General features: G+C 42.1%; 1 protein-coding gene across 2 annotated transcripts in view; it reads left to right on the top strand.

Moving 5' to 3' along the window:
• ncoa4 (nuclear receptor coactivator 4) overlaps positions 1 to 13,506 on the top strand; it is a 44,772-nt gene that overhangs the window by 11,536 nt on the left and 19,730 nt on the right. For both annotated transcript variants that reach the window (XM_084321548.1, XM_084321549.1), the window contains exon 2: positions 12,029 to 12,158. In XM_084321548.1, the coding sequence (XP_084177674.1) occupies positions 12,029 to 12,158 (130 nt within the window). The remainder of the gene's footprint in view (positions 1 to 12,028; positions 12,159 to 13,506) is intronic.

Genomic DNA, 13,506 nt, shown 5'->3' with positions numbered 1-13,506 from the left:
ATATACAGTACTGTTAAACAGATCCTAACAGTAAATATATACATACGAGGGGGAGGGAACACATTGGGAGGGGGTGCGAGGGGGGTCAGGGAGGGGAGTTATACCTGTTAAAGCACATTGTGAGGGAGTCATACGTGTTGAAGCACATGGTGAGGGAGTTATACGTGTTGAAGCACATGAAGGTCAGGGAGTTAATGTCTGCTTGTATGTAGGCACGCAGAGAGAAAGTGGAATAAGAATAGGCTCCACGTCTCCCTCGAAATTCTACGTGACTGCCTGTCTGCCTATCAAAATGCTGTAAAAACAGCAAATACTGAATGCATTTCTAATTTGGTCTCCAAAAACTGCCACAAACCCCAGATTCTTTTCAAAATTCTTAACTCCCCAGGGCTGTACGCTAAGCTTTTTCACTAGGGGCACACTTGCCCCTAAATGAGAAATTTAGGGGCAAAAAAAATTTTTTAGGGGCAAATTTTTAAATAACAATTTTACCATTATTTATATCGATTGTTTTTGATTTAAAAAATAAAAATAAAAAAAATAATTTTATATAATTTTTTTTTAATAAAATATATATATTATATAATCATACTTGTAGTTGTATTATCTGCGAGACATCGCCACCACGCAACAAGTCAAAATGCTCGCTATATGCAACCAGCTCCACTGTCTGTGTGTACTCAGTAGCCTCCAGCTACGGCCAGAATTCTCCGGAGCTGCAGCTGGACCCTATACTGTAGCCTCCAGCTACGGCCAGGATTCTCCGGCGCTGCAGCTGGACCTATTGACTATATTCAGCGTGCCCTCAGCTCGAATACGCATCGACTCAGTGTTATAAGACATTGATATCAGGAGCTATCTGAACTATTTAGTTTAATGGGACGTTTCGTTTTGAACAGTTAGGGTTGGGTACCGTTCACATTTGAACCAGTACCTGGGGATCGATAATGGTATACGACGACAGGGCTTGAGAGTTGAGACTAACACCGTCCCGTCGTCCCGGGGGAAATAAAATATGTATTTGGGATGAAGAAAAATCCTCCACGGGGCCGGGACACAGTCGGGACGAAGAGGATTTATTTTCCCCCACTTGGAAAATGTCAACTGCGCCGACTGTCAGTGCGCATATCACTGTCAAACGGTGCGTGTCTTCCGAGTGCTCGCTTTAGTTGACAGTGGCACGAGACCACTGCACGAGACCCGCGGAAATATCAGAATGTTTAATAGAATGTTTAATAAAAGTTCTCGTGGTTCCGGCCATCCTCTAGCCATCCTCTCAGTCAAGGGAGCACTCTCAAACATGCTGCACTATTTGAAGTGTATAACGTTAAACAGAGCAGAAGAAGATGGAATAACAGACACAGACTGACCAACAGGGAACTGCATCCAACCCTAGTACAAAGGCAGGTCTGTGGTGGTGGCTACTGCCACTGCTGGCTCAATGTTCTCGACGGTCACATTTTCATTCGACGGCTCACTAGGAGGTGGAATGTGTCGAAAATATGAAGCAATACTAACTTTACCTTTCTTCATAGGCATAGCTAAATCAGACAGTCAGCCAGTCTATCAGAGTGCTCAATCGATTTCCCCCACTCTCACCTGAGTGCTCAGCTCGCGTGAGTGGCGTCATCACACGGCTTGGATAATTTAGGAGTGAAATGCGAATGCAAGGCTTGAAATCCCTACTCACAAGCCCGCCCCCAAATATTATTTACCAATCGCAACGGCCAATTAAAGGGGCAATTTGCGACGAGCTCGTCGCACTGTACAGCCCTGCTCCCCCATAAACCCCTGTGATGTTTCCCCAGTTGTGCCATCATCTGCTCTCTGAATGTTTTCTAAACTTTTTTTATTGATAAAATCTCTGCTCTGACCAGTTCTCACCACAGCCTCCTCAGCCCCCCTCTCTACAATACCTAATTTATTTTAGGTATTGTAGCATTTTTTTCTTTTTAATTGTTTGTGTAAAACTCTTTATTGTGGGGATTGTACTCTTGTGTTTTTATATTGTATTCTTGTGTTTTTATATTGTACTCTTGTGTTTTTATATTGTATTCTTGTGTTTTTATATTGTATGTTTTTAACATTGTCTGTACTGTACGTGGCACCAAGACAAATCCCAATCAACAGTGTTGAAATGGCAATAAAGTTTCTATCTATCTGCTATCTATCTATCTATCTATCTATCTATCTATCTATCTATCTATCTATCTATCTATCTATCTATCTATCTATCTATCTATCTATCTATCTATCTATCTATCTATCTATCTATCTATCTATCTATCTATCTATCTATCTATCTATCTATCTATCTATCTATCTATCTATCTATCTATCTATCTATCTATCTATCTATCTATCTATCTATCTATCTATCTATCTATCTATCTATCTATCTATCTATCTATCTATCTATCTATCTAATCTATCTTCTATCTATCTATCTATCTATACCCCTTGCCTGCTGTTTTGGAGCAGTTTGAGCCTGTTTCTCCCTCCTCTCTTTCTGACATAATTAAGCACCTGCGGCCCACAAACTGCCCCTCAGATAGCCTTCCCTCTCGCCTTCTAAAAGAAGTGCTTGATTCGGTCTTGCCCATTATTTTATTGTTGATAAATTCCTCGCTCAGCTCTGGCTGTGTTCAAACATGCTGTGGTACAACCCCTGATTAAAAAGAAAAACCTTGATCCCTCTATCTATTCTCTCTAACTTCAGGCCCATTTCTCAACTACCTTTTCTGTCAAAAGTTCTGGAGCGAGCAGTTTACCTCCAGTTACAACTGTTTTACAACTGGCCGCGGCCGGTGAGTCAAAAAGTTAATTTCGTGCCCTGCTTGGTGGTTAAAACCAGTTTTTCCACCTCCGACTCCTGCCTAAGACCAAGCATACCTCTCTCAGAAGGATCTGGAGAGGGTGATCCATACCTTCATTTCGACCCATCGCCTACAATTAGTCCAAAATGCGGCTGCCCGTCTTATCACTGGTACCAGAAAACGTGACCACATTACACCAGTCCTGGCTTCACTCCACTGGCTCCCCGTGCGTTTCCGCATCGATTTTAAATGATTGCTAAAGCACTACACGGGCGCTGGCTCCATTGTACCTGGCTGAGCTCCTGCACCACCACACCCCATCCAGAGCCCTAAGGTCTGCTGACCGGTGCCCAGGACCAGGCTCAAAACCAGGGGAGACAGCGCCTTCGCTGCTGTTGCCCCTCGGCTCTGGAACAGCCTCCCCACATAAGATCTGCCCAGAGCCTAGAGGCTTTTAAATCGCTGCTCAAAACGCACCTCTTTCCCCTGGCCTTTGACCAGAGTTAGCCTCAGCCACTTGTACACAACGTTTGCTGTTACTCTGGACTTTTTATCTAATTTCTTGTCTCTTTTATATTGCACCTTGCTCTTGCTTTCTTAAATAATAGTGTTTTTTTGTGTAATTTTAGTTTTTAACTTGTTACTGCATTGTATGTGTTTTTATCATGTCCTACCTGTGAAGCACTTTGGTTTGGCTTTTAGTCATTTGTAAATGTGCTATAAAAATAACTGCTGACTTGAAGCACATGGTGAGGCAGTTACTGTTATACGTGTTAAAGCACATGAAGGTGAGGGAGTTATACGTGTTAAAGCACATGAAGGAAAGGGAGTTATGTGTTGTGAGAACACGCATGTTGGTAGTTGGTAATACTCTGTTAAATATAGGGAGATACGGTACATATTTTGTTCAGCTCTCTGGGTGGGAAAGCAGAACTGAAAGAAAAGAAACTCGCCACAACAGGAAAACAAGAGTGATTTCTTAATCGGCGTCGATTTGCTTGTACAGCACATTATTTGGTTGTACAGCACATGATTTGGTTGTACAGCACACCAGGGCTCCAGACTAACTTTTTTCACCACCGTCCCAGAACCGTCCCGAAATACAATCTTAACCGTCCCAAAGTGAATGTAACCGTCCCAAAAATCAAATGTCGTTTTTTTACTTTGGTTTTGTCGTCTATAGTTGTTATTGCCATAAGAAACACCATTCAGAGAAGGGGAGAATAAATTGATTTAGTCAAAAGGCTCCCAGGTGGAAAGATTTCACAAGAATAATTATGATTAAAAATAAATAAATATATAAAAAAAAAAGTGTTTAACAAGGTGCTAGTATAGGGATATTTGGTCACGGTGCTGTTATAGTCAACCAATTGGAGCCATGTTGATTATTCCTTCCATAGGAAAATATATTTAAATGTATTTGTATTTTATTTCATTTTAGTTTTTTTTGTTATTACAAATGTGTGTGTTTATGGTTGAAAATGTTAGAGATAAATAAAGATCAAATCAAATCTAACTGAATAAGTTATCCCTCTCCTAACAAGAAAGAAAAACGTAGTTTAGCTTTAAACTATATAATGTCATTGCATCCAGAGATTCCACCTTTGATAACTAAAGTAATGACACTTGACTAGTAATGAAACATGTCCCTTAGATCGCGCTGTCCTCCTGGTCGATATTGATGATAACTGCTGCTAAAATAAAATAAAATAAGTCCTGAGTCGAGACTCCATGCTGCTGTTCCCAACGAATCCCAATAGTATGCAACTGCAGAGCCGCAGAGCCAGGGGCGCTTTCAGGTCCAGTCACAGGCCCGCTCAACAGCGCCCCCCACCCAACGGCTGAATTGCCAATGGCTGAATTGGAGTATTGCACAGTGCAGGGGAACAAGTACCAGCCAACCGCCAATGGCTGGTAAAAAATCTGCCTGGCTGGTATTTTTTAAAATCTACCAGCCAAATGGCTGGTAAGTCAAAAAGTTAAGTTTGTTCCCTGAGAGCAGAGCTACACAGCAGTGCGCCTATTTTGCAAGCCGAAATAAGTGTGGTTTTTTCTTCTTCTCACAATGGGTCAAATGCATCTAACATGCATTGCATCGTCGCCATTCCTTTATGCCCACATCGCCCGAAATGAACGTTATGTTAGCGTAAGCTAACAAGCTAATCCTGATCAGCGGCAGAGCCATAGAGAACAGCAGACAGTGTGGACTGGGGAAAGGGAAATGGGGGGGGGGGGCACTCTCCCTTTCTCTGTGTGTGTGCGTGCGTTTGGAAAGACGATGAAGTCACTAGTCAGGACTCAGGAGAGGAGTATATTGTAGTAAACTGAGTATTACTGAGGATGCACAGGTAATGTTGATATTCAAATATAAAAAGGTTTCGAGAGGAGTGGAAGTTTGAAGACAGACTAGACTACAATATGATGCGGGGGTGGTGAGTTGAAACAGTGTGTGTGTCCCCGACCCCACTTCTATGTTTCAATAAATTATTTGCATTTAAAACTATTAACGCTGACTCATTCCTTCAGTCCACTCAAAATTATGCTAATATTCCTTATGTTGTTTATGATATTAATTGAAAATAGCATATGAGAGTATTATATAGTAATAATAACACATGGCGATATACTAAAAAGCTATTTTTAATTTTTGGCTGGTAAAAAATCTGCCTGGCTGGTAGTTTTTAAAATCTACCAGCCAAATGGTTGGTAAGTCAAAAAGTGAATTTTGTTCCCTGTGTGGTGTGATAACAATGTTTAAATTGATAAGTTTAGACTTTAGTTTAGTTTACATAAATACAAATTTTGTTATAATGAAAGTACCGGGAAAAAGGTACTGTCGGGTACCGGTATCTGTTCAAATGTGAACGGTACCCAACCCTATTTAGCAGCATAGGGAGGGGGGGGGAGGGGGGAGGGGAGGTACAGGTATGGGCAGGATAATAGTAGATGGAAAGACATATATAGGCAATACTATTGGATCTAAATATAAATATATTTGAAAAGTAAACGGTGTAAACAAAGGTGCAGATGAGGGTCTGTATTCCCATCGGTTATATTATACGTTACAATAAATATAGCCAATAAAGAATTTGAATCTGAATATATACTACGAGTAAGAATAAAAGTAGACAGTGCAGTATAGACGGGTACCCTAACTGGCAGTTGTGCATTACTTTTAGGGATGCCCCGATCACGCTTTTTGCCACTGATACCGATCACCGGAACCACAACTGTCTCTGGACTCTGAGCAAATTATACTTTTCATATGTATTATCTGTATTATCTGCGAGACAGCGCCAACACACAACAAGTCGAAATTCTCCGCTCTCTCTAATGCAAGCAGCGTCTCTGTCCGCAATGCATGTCCGACTGGAGCCACTGTCTGTGTGTGACTCTGCTTTGGTCCAATTACATTCCCCCACCCACAGTCTGCGAATCAGAGGCAGAGTAGGGCGGGTCTTCACGGCAAGCTTGGTTGTCTCTCAGCGCCCTGCACTGCAGATACCCTACTCTGTCGTCTCGAGTCTACTACACTTAGTAAGTAACTTAAGGTGCTCCCATAGTCAAGCGGACCGCACACGGAGCGGACCCAAAGTGGACCCAAAGCGGACTCAAAGCAGACCCAAAGTGGACTCCAAGTGCGAAGGTCCAATTTTCGAATGCGCGGATGTCCGCGCCGCTGACTTGGTGTCACACAAAACTAGAGCTGCCGCGATTACCGCATTACCGCGGTATCGCTGTTACATCACGGCCACCGCAGAGTAGGCTGAATACCGCGTCACCGCTGTTTTTTATAATAATAATAGTTCAAGTTTCAAGTTTCTTTAATAGTTGTCATACAGAAGTACAGAATACTTTTGTACAAAATGCTTCTTACTGTTGCGCTCCAGAGACTGTGCATGACAAGATAAGTATGAAATAAAAACATAGTAAAAATTAGAAGTAAAAAAAGAGGTCACAGTGTTCAGTTTAGACATATGTACAATGTTCGTAGACGTAGTTACCATACAATATACAATACTGTGCAGTGTACTAATATACAATACTATACTATATAGTGCAAGGCATAAATGGACGAGGTGCAGTTTAGGTACAATTCACAGTAGGTGTACGAGTTGTAGTGCAAATCCTTTATCAATAAATATAAAGTGTAAGTGTGTTTGTGTGATCTAAAGTGTGGAGAGTGGGTGCTGCAGTGTGTTGTTTGTTTGAGTGAGTGTGTGCGTGTGGGTGTGTGTGCTGTGTGCATTTGATGGTTGTTGCATAGTGATTATTGTTCGTTTAGCGATTTTTTTTCGTTTAGCAGCCTGATGGCCTGGGGATAGAAGCTCCTTCTGAGTCTTTCTGTGCTCGCCTTAAGACTCCGGTATCGCTTGCCTGACGGCAGCAGTTCAAAGAGGCAGTTGTTCGGGTGGCTCGAGTCCTTAATAATTCTCTTAGCCTTCCCCTTGCACCGCTTGTTGTAAATGTTCTGGAGGGTGGGAAGCCCCCCTCTAATTGTGCGTTCGGCTGAACGTGTCACTCTTTGTAGTCTGCTACGGTCTTGTGCAGTGCTATTCCCAAACCAGGAGGTGATGTTGCCGGTCAGGATGCTCTCTATTGTACATGAGTAGAAGTTCCTAAGGATCTTCTGACTGACTTGGAACTTCCTTAGGCGCCTGAGGAAGTAGAGGCGTTGTCGTGCCTTCTTCACAACACTGTCAATGTGTGTGGTCCATGTCAAGTCCTCGGATATGTGGGCTCCGAGGTACTTGAAACTGTTCACTCTCTCAACCGGTGCCCCGTCGATGCTGAGGGGGTTGTAGTCCTTGACCCCCGAATAATAAATTACCCTCCTCTCGTTGGGCTTGCGGCTCTGCAGATATACCCTACTCCTCCATCGAGGTTCCAAGCGACCCTATTGGGTACCAGAAAAGTCACGTGAAACATTGCAGAGCACTGATTGGTCAGAAGAGAGACGCGTCACACGTTTTTTACGTCCTGAATGTCAGCTCATCACAACACGGCTAATAACGTTAGCTTTAACTCTCCGCCGGAGTGGACTACCATCGCTCTTCAGGAGTACTAAACGAGACATAATGATTTTACTGTCTGCAACAAATGTTATAATAAAAGCCCTTCGTTCTATACACTTGTCTGATTGAAAACTTTATTAACAGACCGCAGAATGGGACAACTCAGCACGCTCTGAGCAAAGAAAGGAACTGAGATATGAATAGAGTATTGCTTGCCTTGATATGGTCCGGTAAATACGCTGATGTTATTGAACGTATAACTATATAATGTTAATGCCACCAAACGAATGCCTTTATTATAAAGTAGTAACTTTTTTTTTTTAATTTTTTTTTATTATTGCAAAACAAAACTTATTAAAAGTCAGTACTCAACACACATTGTATAATGAAACTTTCAGTAAAGGTGGTTAAAATATATGCAAGTACAGAAACAGGATAAAACAAAAATAGTCAATAATAACATTTTAACCGTATACAGTGTATATCCAGCGAAGTTACAATTATATAAATGTTAGTATATAATATACCCCTAATACCTATTTTCTAAAACCCTACACACATATGCTCCAGCTCAAACCCCCCCCTCCCGGACCCCCTCTTGGATAGTACCTCCATTATCCCTCACTCCTAACCAGACACTACCATTATAGGCTAGCTTTTATTCTCTCCACCACTTCTAACCACATTGACATTTTGGATTCATTGAGCCCCAGAATTCTTGCTGTAGATATTTCTTGATATATCACATCGAGATATGTAAGAAACCACACTTTCCGGCAAATTTTTTCCGGTTGAAACCAACGTGATGCGATCAGTTTTTTAGCTACTGTGATACCCGATAAAACCAATCTTTTTAGTTGTGGATTCACTGCAAACTCAAAAACATCATTCAATAGCAATACCGCGGGGTGTACAGGTATATTCCAAAATACGAGTATTGATAATTGTTGGGACACATCTTTCCAGAATGCCTTAACTGGTGGGCAGTCCCAATACATGTGCATAAATGTTCCTTCGTCCCCATTTGTACATTGGGAGCATTTGGAGTCTTGTATAAGCCCCATTTTGCACAGCCTTATAGGAGTCAAGTATGTCCTGTGAATATAGTTCAGATTGATTTGTTGATGATCCGGGTTCCTTGATGTAAGTCGGACATTTGCCCAGGCTCCTTGCCAATCAAAGTCATTTTCCAGGTCTGGTATATCCCTCCTCCAGACATTGTCTAGTTGAAGGGTTTCATACGAGGACGTTAGTAATTGATAATAAAAACCTGATACAAAACCTCCCAATGTATCTCTTTCATAGAAAAATTTGTGGTATTTGTGGTGTTCAATTGGTATGAGTAATGGAACACCGTGAGATCTCATACAAAGTCGTAACTGTATGTAAAAAAGCCATGTGGACTCGGTGAGGTTAAACTTTATGCATATTTCGACATAACTACAGAGGCCCTTGTTATTAAAAATATCCCCTAATGAGTGTATGCCTTTCTCTTCCCATATAGGGAATCTTATAGTTCGTTTTCCCATTAAGAGAGCATTGTTATTGAATATGGGAGTGTGATTATGCCATACTTGAGGGTTAGGAAATTTCCTTTGTGTTTCCCGCCATGTCCTGATTGCATGGGTAATTATTGGGCCAAATTCTCGCTCACAATGCTTGATTGAAAGTTTAGTGTATGCTATGTCTTTCAATCTCTGTGGGGCTACTATGTTTTCTTCTAATTTTCTCCAAGATACCAAAGCCTCGGGGTCAAACCATATCTTCTTCAATGGTCTTAATGTGAAGGCATTAAAATATTGTAAAAAATCTGGGACTGCCATGCCACCGTCTGCTTTATTTCTCTGTGCGGTGGATCTTTTTATGCGAGGTGGTTTGTTATTCCAAATAAATTTGTATGTGGAGGTTTGTAATCTTTTCCAGTAGCCCTCTGGAGGAGGTAACGGAAGCATTGAGCTGAAGAAATTGATTCTTGGTAATACATCCATCTTAACTATTGATACCCTTGCCTGTACTGAGTTTTTAAGTTTTGCCCACCTGTCCAGGTCGTCTTTGATTTTGTTCTGTATTTTTGTGTAATTGTGCTTCACCGTTTATCTTATGGTGGGAAATATTTCCACACCCAAGCATCTGAAATGTTTCACCATGGGTATCGCACCTGGGAGGGTTGTCTCTTTTTTTGCACTGGTGTTAAGAGGAAGAAAAGCCGACTTAGGCCAATTTATTTTAAATCCCGATAAATCACCAAAGTTCTCTATCAACTTGAGTATAAGCGGCAATGTGTTGTTGGGGTTTTGCATGAACAATATTACGTCGTCCGCATATAAACTAATTTTATGATGTGTGCCCTTGATTACTATTGGTTCTATGTGTTGGGATTGTCTTATAAATTGTGCTAAAGGTTCTAATGATAGATCGAATAGTCCGGGACTAAGAGGGCAACCTTGTCTGGCTGAGCGTGATACCGGAAAGATATCGGAGATGAATGTGCCTGTTGTAATCCTGGCCGATGGGTCCTTGTATAGTACTTTAATCATATCAATGAAACCTTTTCCTAACCCCATCCTTTCCAATACTGCCCATAGAAACGACCATTCCAACCTGTCAAATGCTTTCATAGCATCCAGGGATAGTATCGCCTTAGGTGTGATGTCCTCTTTGTCTGTATCTAGTACGTGCAGTATTCGCCTTATGTTATCATTGATCAGGCGACCTTTTATGAAGCCTGTTTGGTCCGGATGAACTAAAGACGTCATATGCTTTTGCAATCTGATGGCTAATATCTTAGAGTACAGTTTGACATCGGTTCCGAGGAGGCTTAAAGGACGGTAACTACCGCACTCAGTGGGGTCTTTGTCTTTTTTGTGAAGAACTGAAATGAGTGCGGTATTTTGGTGTTCAATGAAGCTTCCCTCTTTGACTGAGTATAAGATCATATTTAGTAATAAGGGTCCAAATATGTCCCAGCAAGAAATGTACATTTCTGATGGGATACCGTCAATTCCCGGAGCTTTGCCGTTTTTCATTCCGGATATGGCCTTCTTGAGTTCTTCTAATGTGATCGGTACTTCTAACTGTTTAGCGTCTTCCTCCGTAAGTTTAAAGTAGTAAAGTAGTAACTTTATAGTAATAATAATAAGAAAGGGTCGGGGGGGTTAGGGGTAACCACCCCTGCCCGCGACACCGAGTGAACTGCGCACGACCAGAGGGGAAACTTCGAATCCGTGTTTCACTTTCAATAACTAATGCGTGCTTGCCGAATCCCAAACAATATTCATGCTGCAAAGTCATCCTCTAAAGATAGACATTTAGACTAGAGGCAGGCTATATGCTATAAAGAGTAGACTACTACTAAAAAAAAAAATACATTCAAACTTTTTTTTTTAAATTTTTTGTGTGCGTGCGGTAATAACCGCGGCGGTAGGAAATATTTTGCAAATGTGTGCGGTAAGGAAAACATCAATACCGCGGCAGCTCTACACAAAACGCTGTTCGGCGTTTTGGTTGACATCGACTTGCATTTAATGTGACGCCGATCTGCATTTTACTCTGACCACTCGCTTTTTCACTCGCAAAAGAGAATGGCTTTTCTAAATGAAGTGTGTAAAACTGCCAGTTTTATTATCGAAATATTGGAAAACGGAGATAACAGTCTATGTTATCTCCGTTTCCAATATTTCGAAATAAAACTGGTGTTTTTATTTCATGCAATGCGTGATTTCAGCACCACACGCTGTCCACCTCATGTTGAGCAAGCCTATATGGTACATTGCACCTCGCTGCCTATTATACCTGTTATTCAAGTGTGTAAAACTGCCCGTTTTATTATCGAAATATTGGAAACGGAGATAAGATACTCTTTATTGACATCGGATGACGACGACATGACAGAAGTTGAACAGCGTGGGAAAAATTGTGTAAACTGGCGCGAGACATGTAGGAAATTGGTCCGCTGAGGTCCGCTGAGGTACGCTCGACTATGAAAGCTCAAAGAGTCCAGCGGACCTCCGCGGAGTCCAGTCCGCATACAGTCCGCTTGACCATGGGAGCACCGTAATACTCTCATGCTCGCTCGCACACACACACACACACGCTGACTCTCACGCTCCGTCTACTACACTGTGACCGCGTGCTGCTGCCGTCGTGTTGTGAGTCTTGCTTTAACATGAGCCCATCTGTGTCTGTCCTGCTGTACAGAATGCCCCCCATGGAGGAGCGAGAGGAGGACGCCACCCTGAGGCAGTGCATACAGGCCCGGGCCCAGCTGGAGGAGGCCATCAGCGGGGTGACCAGGGCTGAGACGCAGCTCAAAGACAACTCCAGAGAGGTGAGCAGTCACCCCACCATGAGACTGAACTGACACCATGAGAGACTCACTGAACTGACACCATGAGAGACTCACTGAACATGAGACTCGCTGAACATAGAATAGAATAGAAATACCTTTATTATCCAGAGGGAAATTTGACACTACAAATCACTCACATTAAACATTTAGACAGAACAAGTCATGAATAAGAATAATAACAAATTGCCTAAGAATATGAGAGACTCAATGAACATGAACCCGCTCTGAAGTCGGACTCGGTGTGGATGGCCACACACGCTGTTCTCGCACGAAACTTTTTTCTATGTTTTTATGCCTTGTTTTTTTAATTGCCTATGTTTTTAAAGTCTATGTTTTACCCTGTAGCACTCTGAGATTTGGTTTCCAAATGTAGAGTGCACTGTAAATTTAATGTATTATTCAATGGATAACCAGTTCTTATATAACCAGGTCTTACATACCAGTTCTTAGTCACTCATCCCTCTCTATTTCCTGTCTGTCTACTGTCTGATAAACAAATGAAATCCTGAAGGAGGACGGGCTTCTCTAAATATTGTTTAGGGGTGACAGTGGCTCAGCAGCTAGAGCGCTCGTCCGGTAATCGGAAGCTTCCCCGCTTGATTCCGGCTCCTCCCGGCAGCTTGTTGAAGTGTCCTTGAGCAAAACACATAACCCCTAACTGCTCCCGATGAGCAGGTTGGCATGGTTTCCTCTGCCGTCGGTGTGTGAGTGAATGTGAGGCATAAGTTGTTAAGCTCTTTGGATAAAAGCTGTTGTATAAATGCAGTCCATTTTGTTTCTAAAGTGTATTTCTGTCTTAAGGTCACGGTCTCTTTCTTTCTTCTTGGTCATTACTTTCTGCTCCCTTGAGTGGTTCTGGTTACATGCCTGTAAAACAGAGAACCAGAGAGGATGAGTTGCATCTTTGGGCCCAGTTTGGAGCTCTTTCATAGTATGTCCCAAACTGAGTGGGTCAGCCTGGTTCTAGCAGCCCAGCTGGGCACTCTGGTGTGTGTGTGTGTGTTCTGCTGGACCAGTGTCTGTGGGGTATTAAAAAATATAAAAAAAATATTACATTCATAATGCTCAATTTAAGGCATTAAAACGGTATTAAAAAGTCTTACATTTCATTTGCACAGGTATTACATTTTGAGGGGGGGCATCCTGGCTGTCGGGAGATGAAATAATATTAAATATATGAAGTGTTTTTGTATTGACGTCGGTGCCACCGGGAGCTTGGTGCGTCTGCCCAGAGCTTGTATGGAACACGCCAGAACTTTGATTGGCGCCCCCCTAAATGTCGCAAGTGCAGCTGCCAGTTCAGTCATTCAGTGTCGCTATGTGTTGT

Source organism: Notolepis coatsorum (assembly GCF_963971535.1).
Source record: "Notolepis coatsorum genome assembly, chromosome: 9".
NCBI lineage: Eukaryota > Metazoa > Chordata > Actinopteri > Aulopiformes > Paralepididae > Notolepis > Notolepis coatsorum.
The sequence above is the reverse complement of the archived record's forward strand: the minus strand, read 5'-3'. Positions and strand labels throughout refer to the sequence as shown.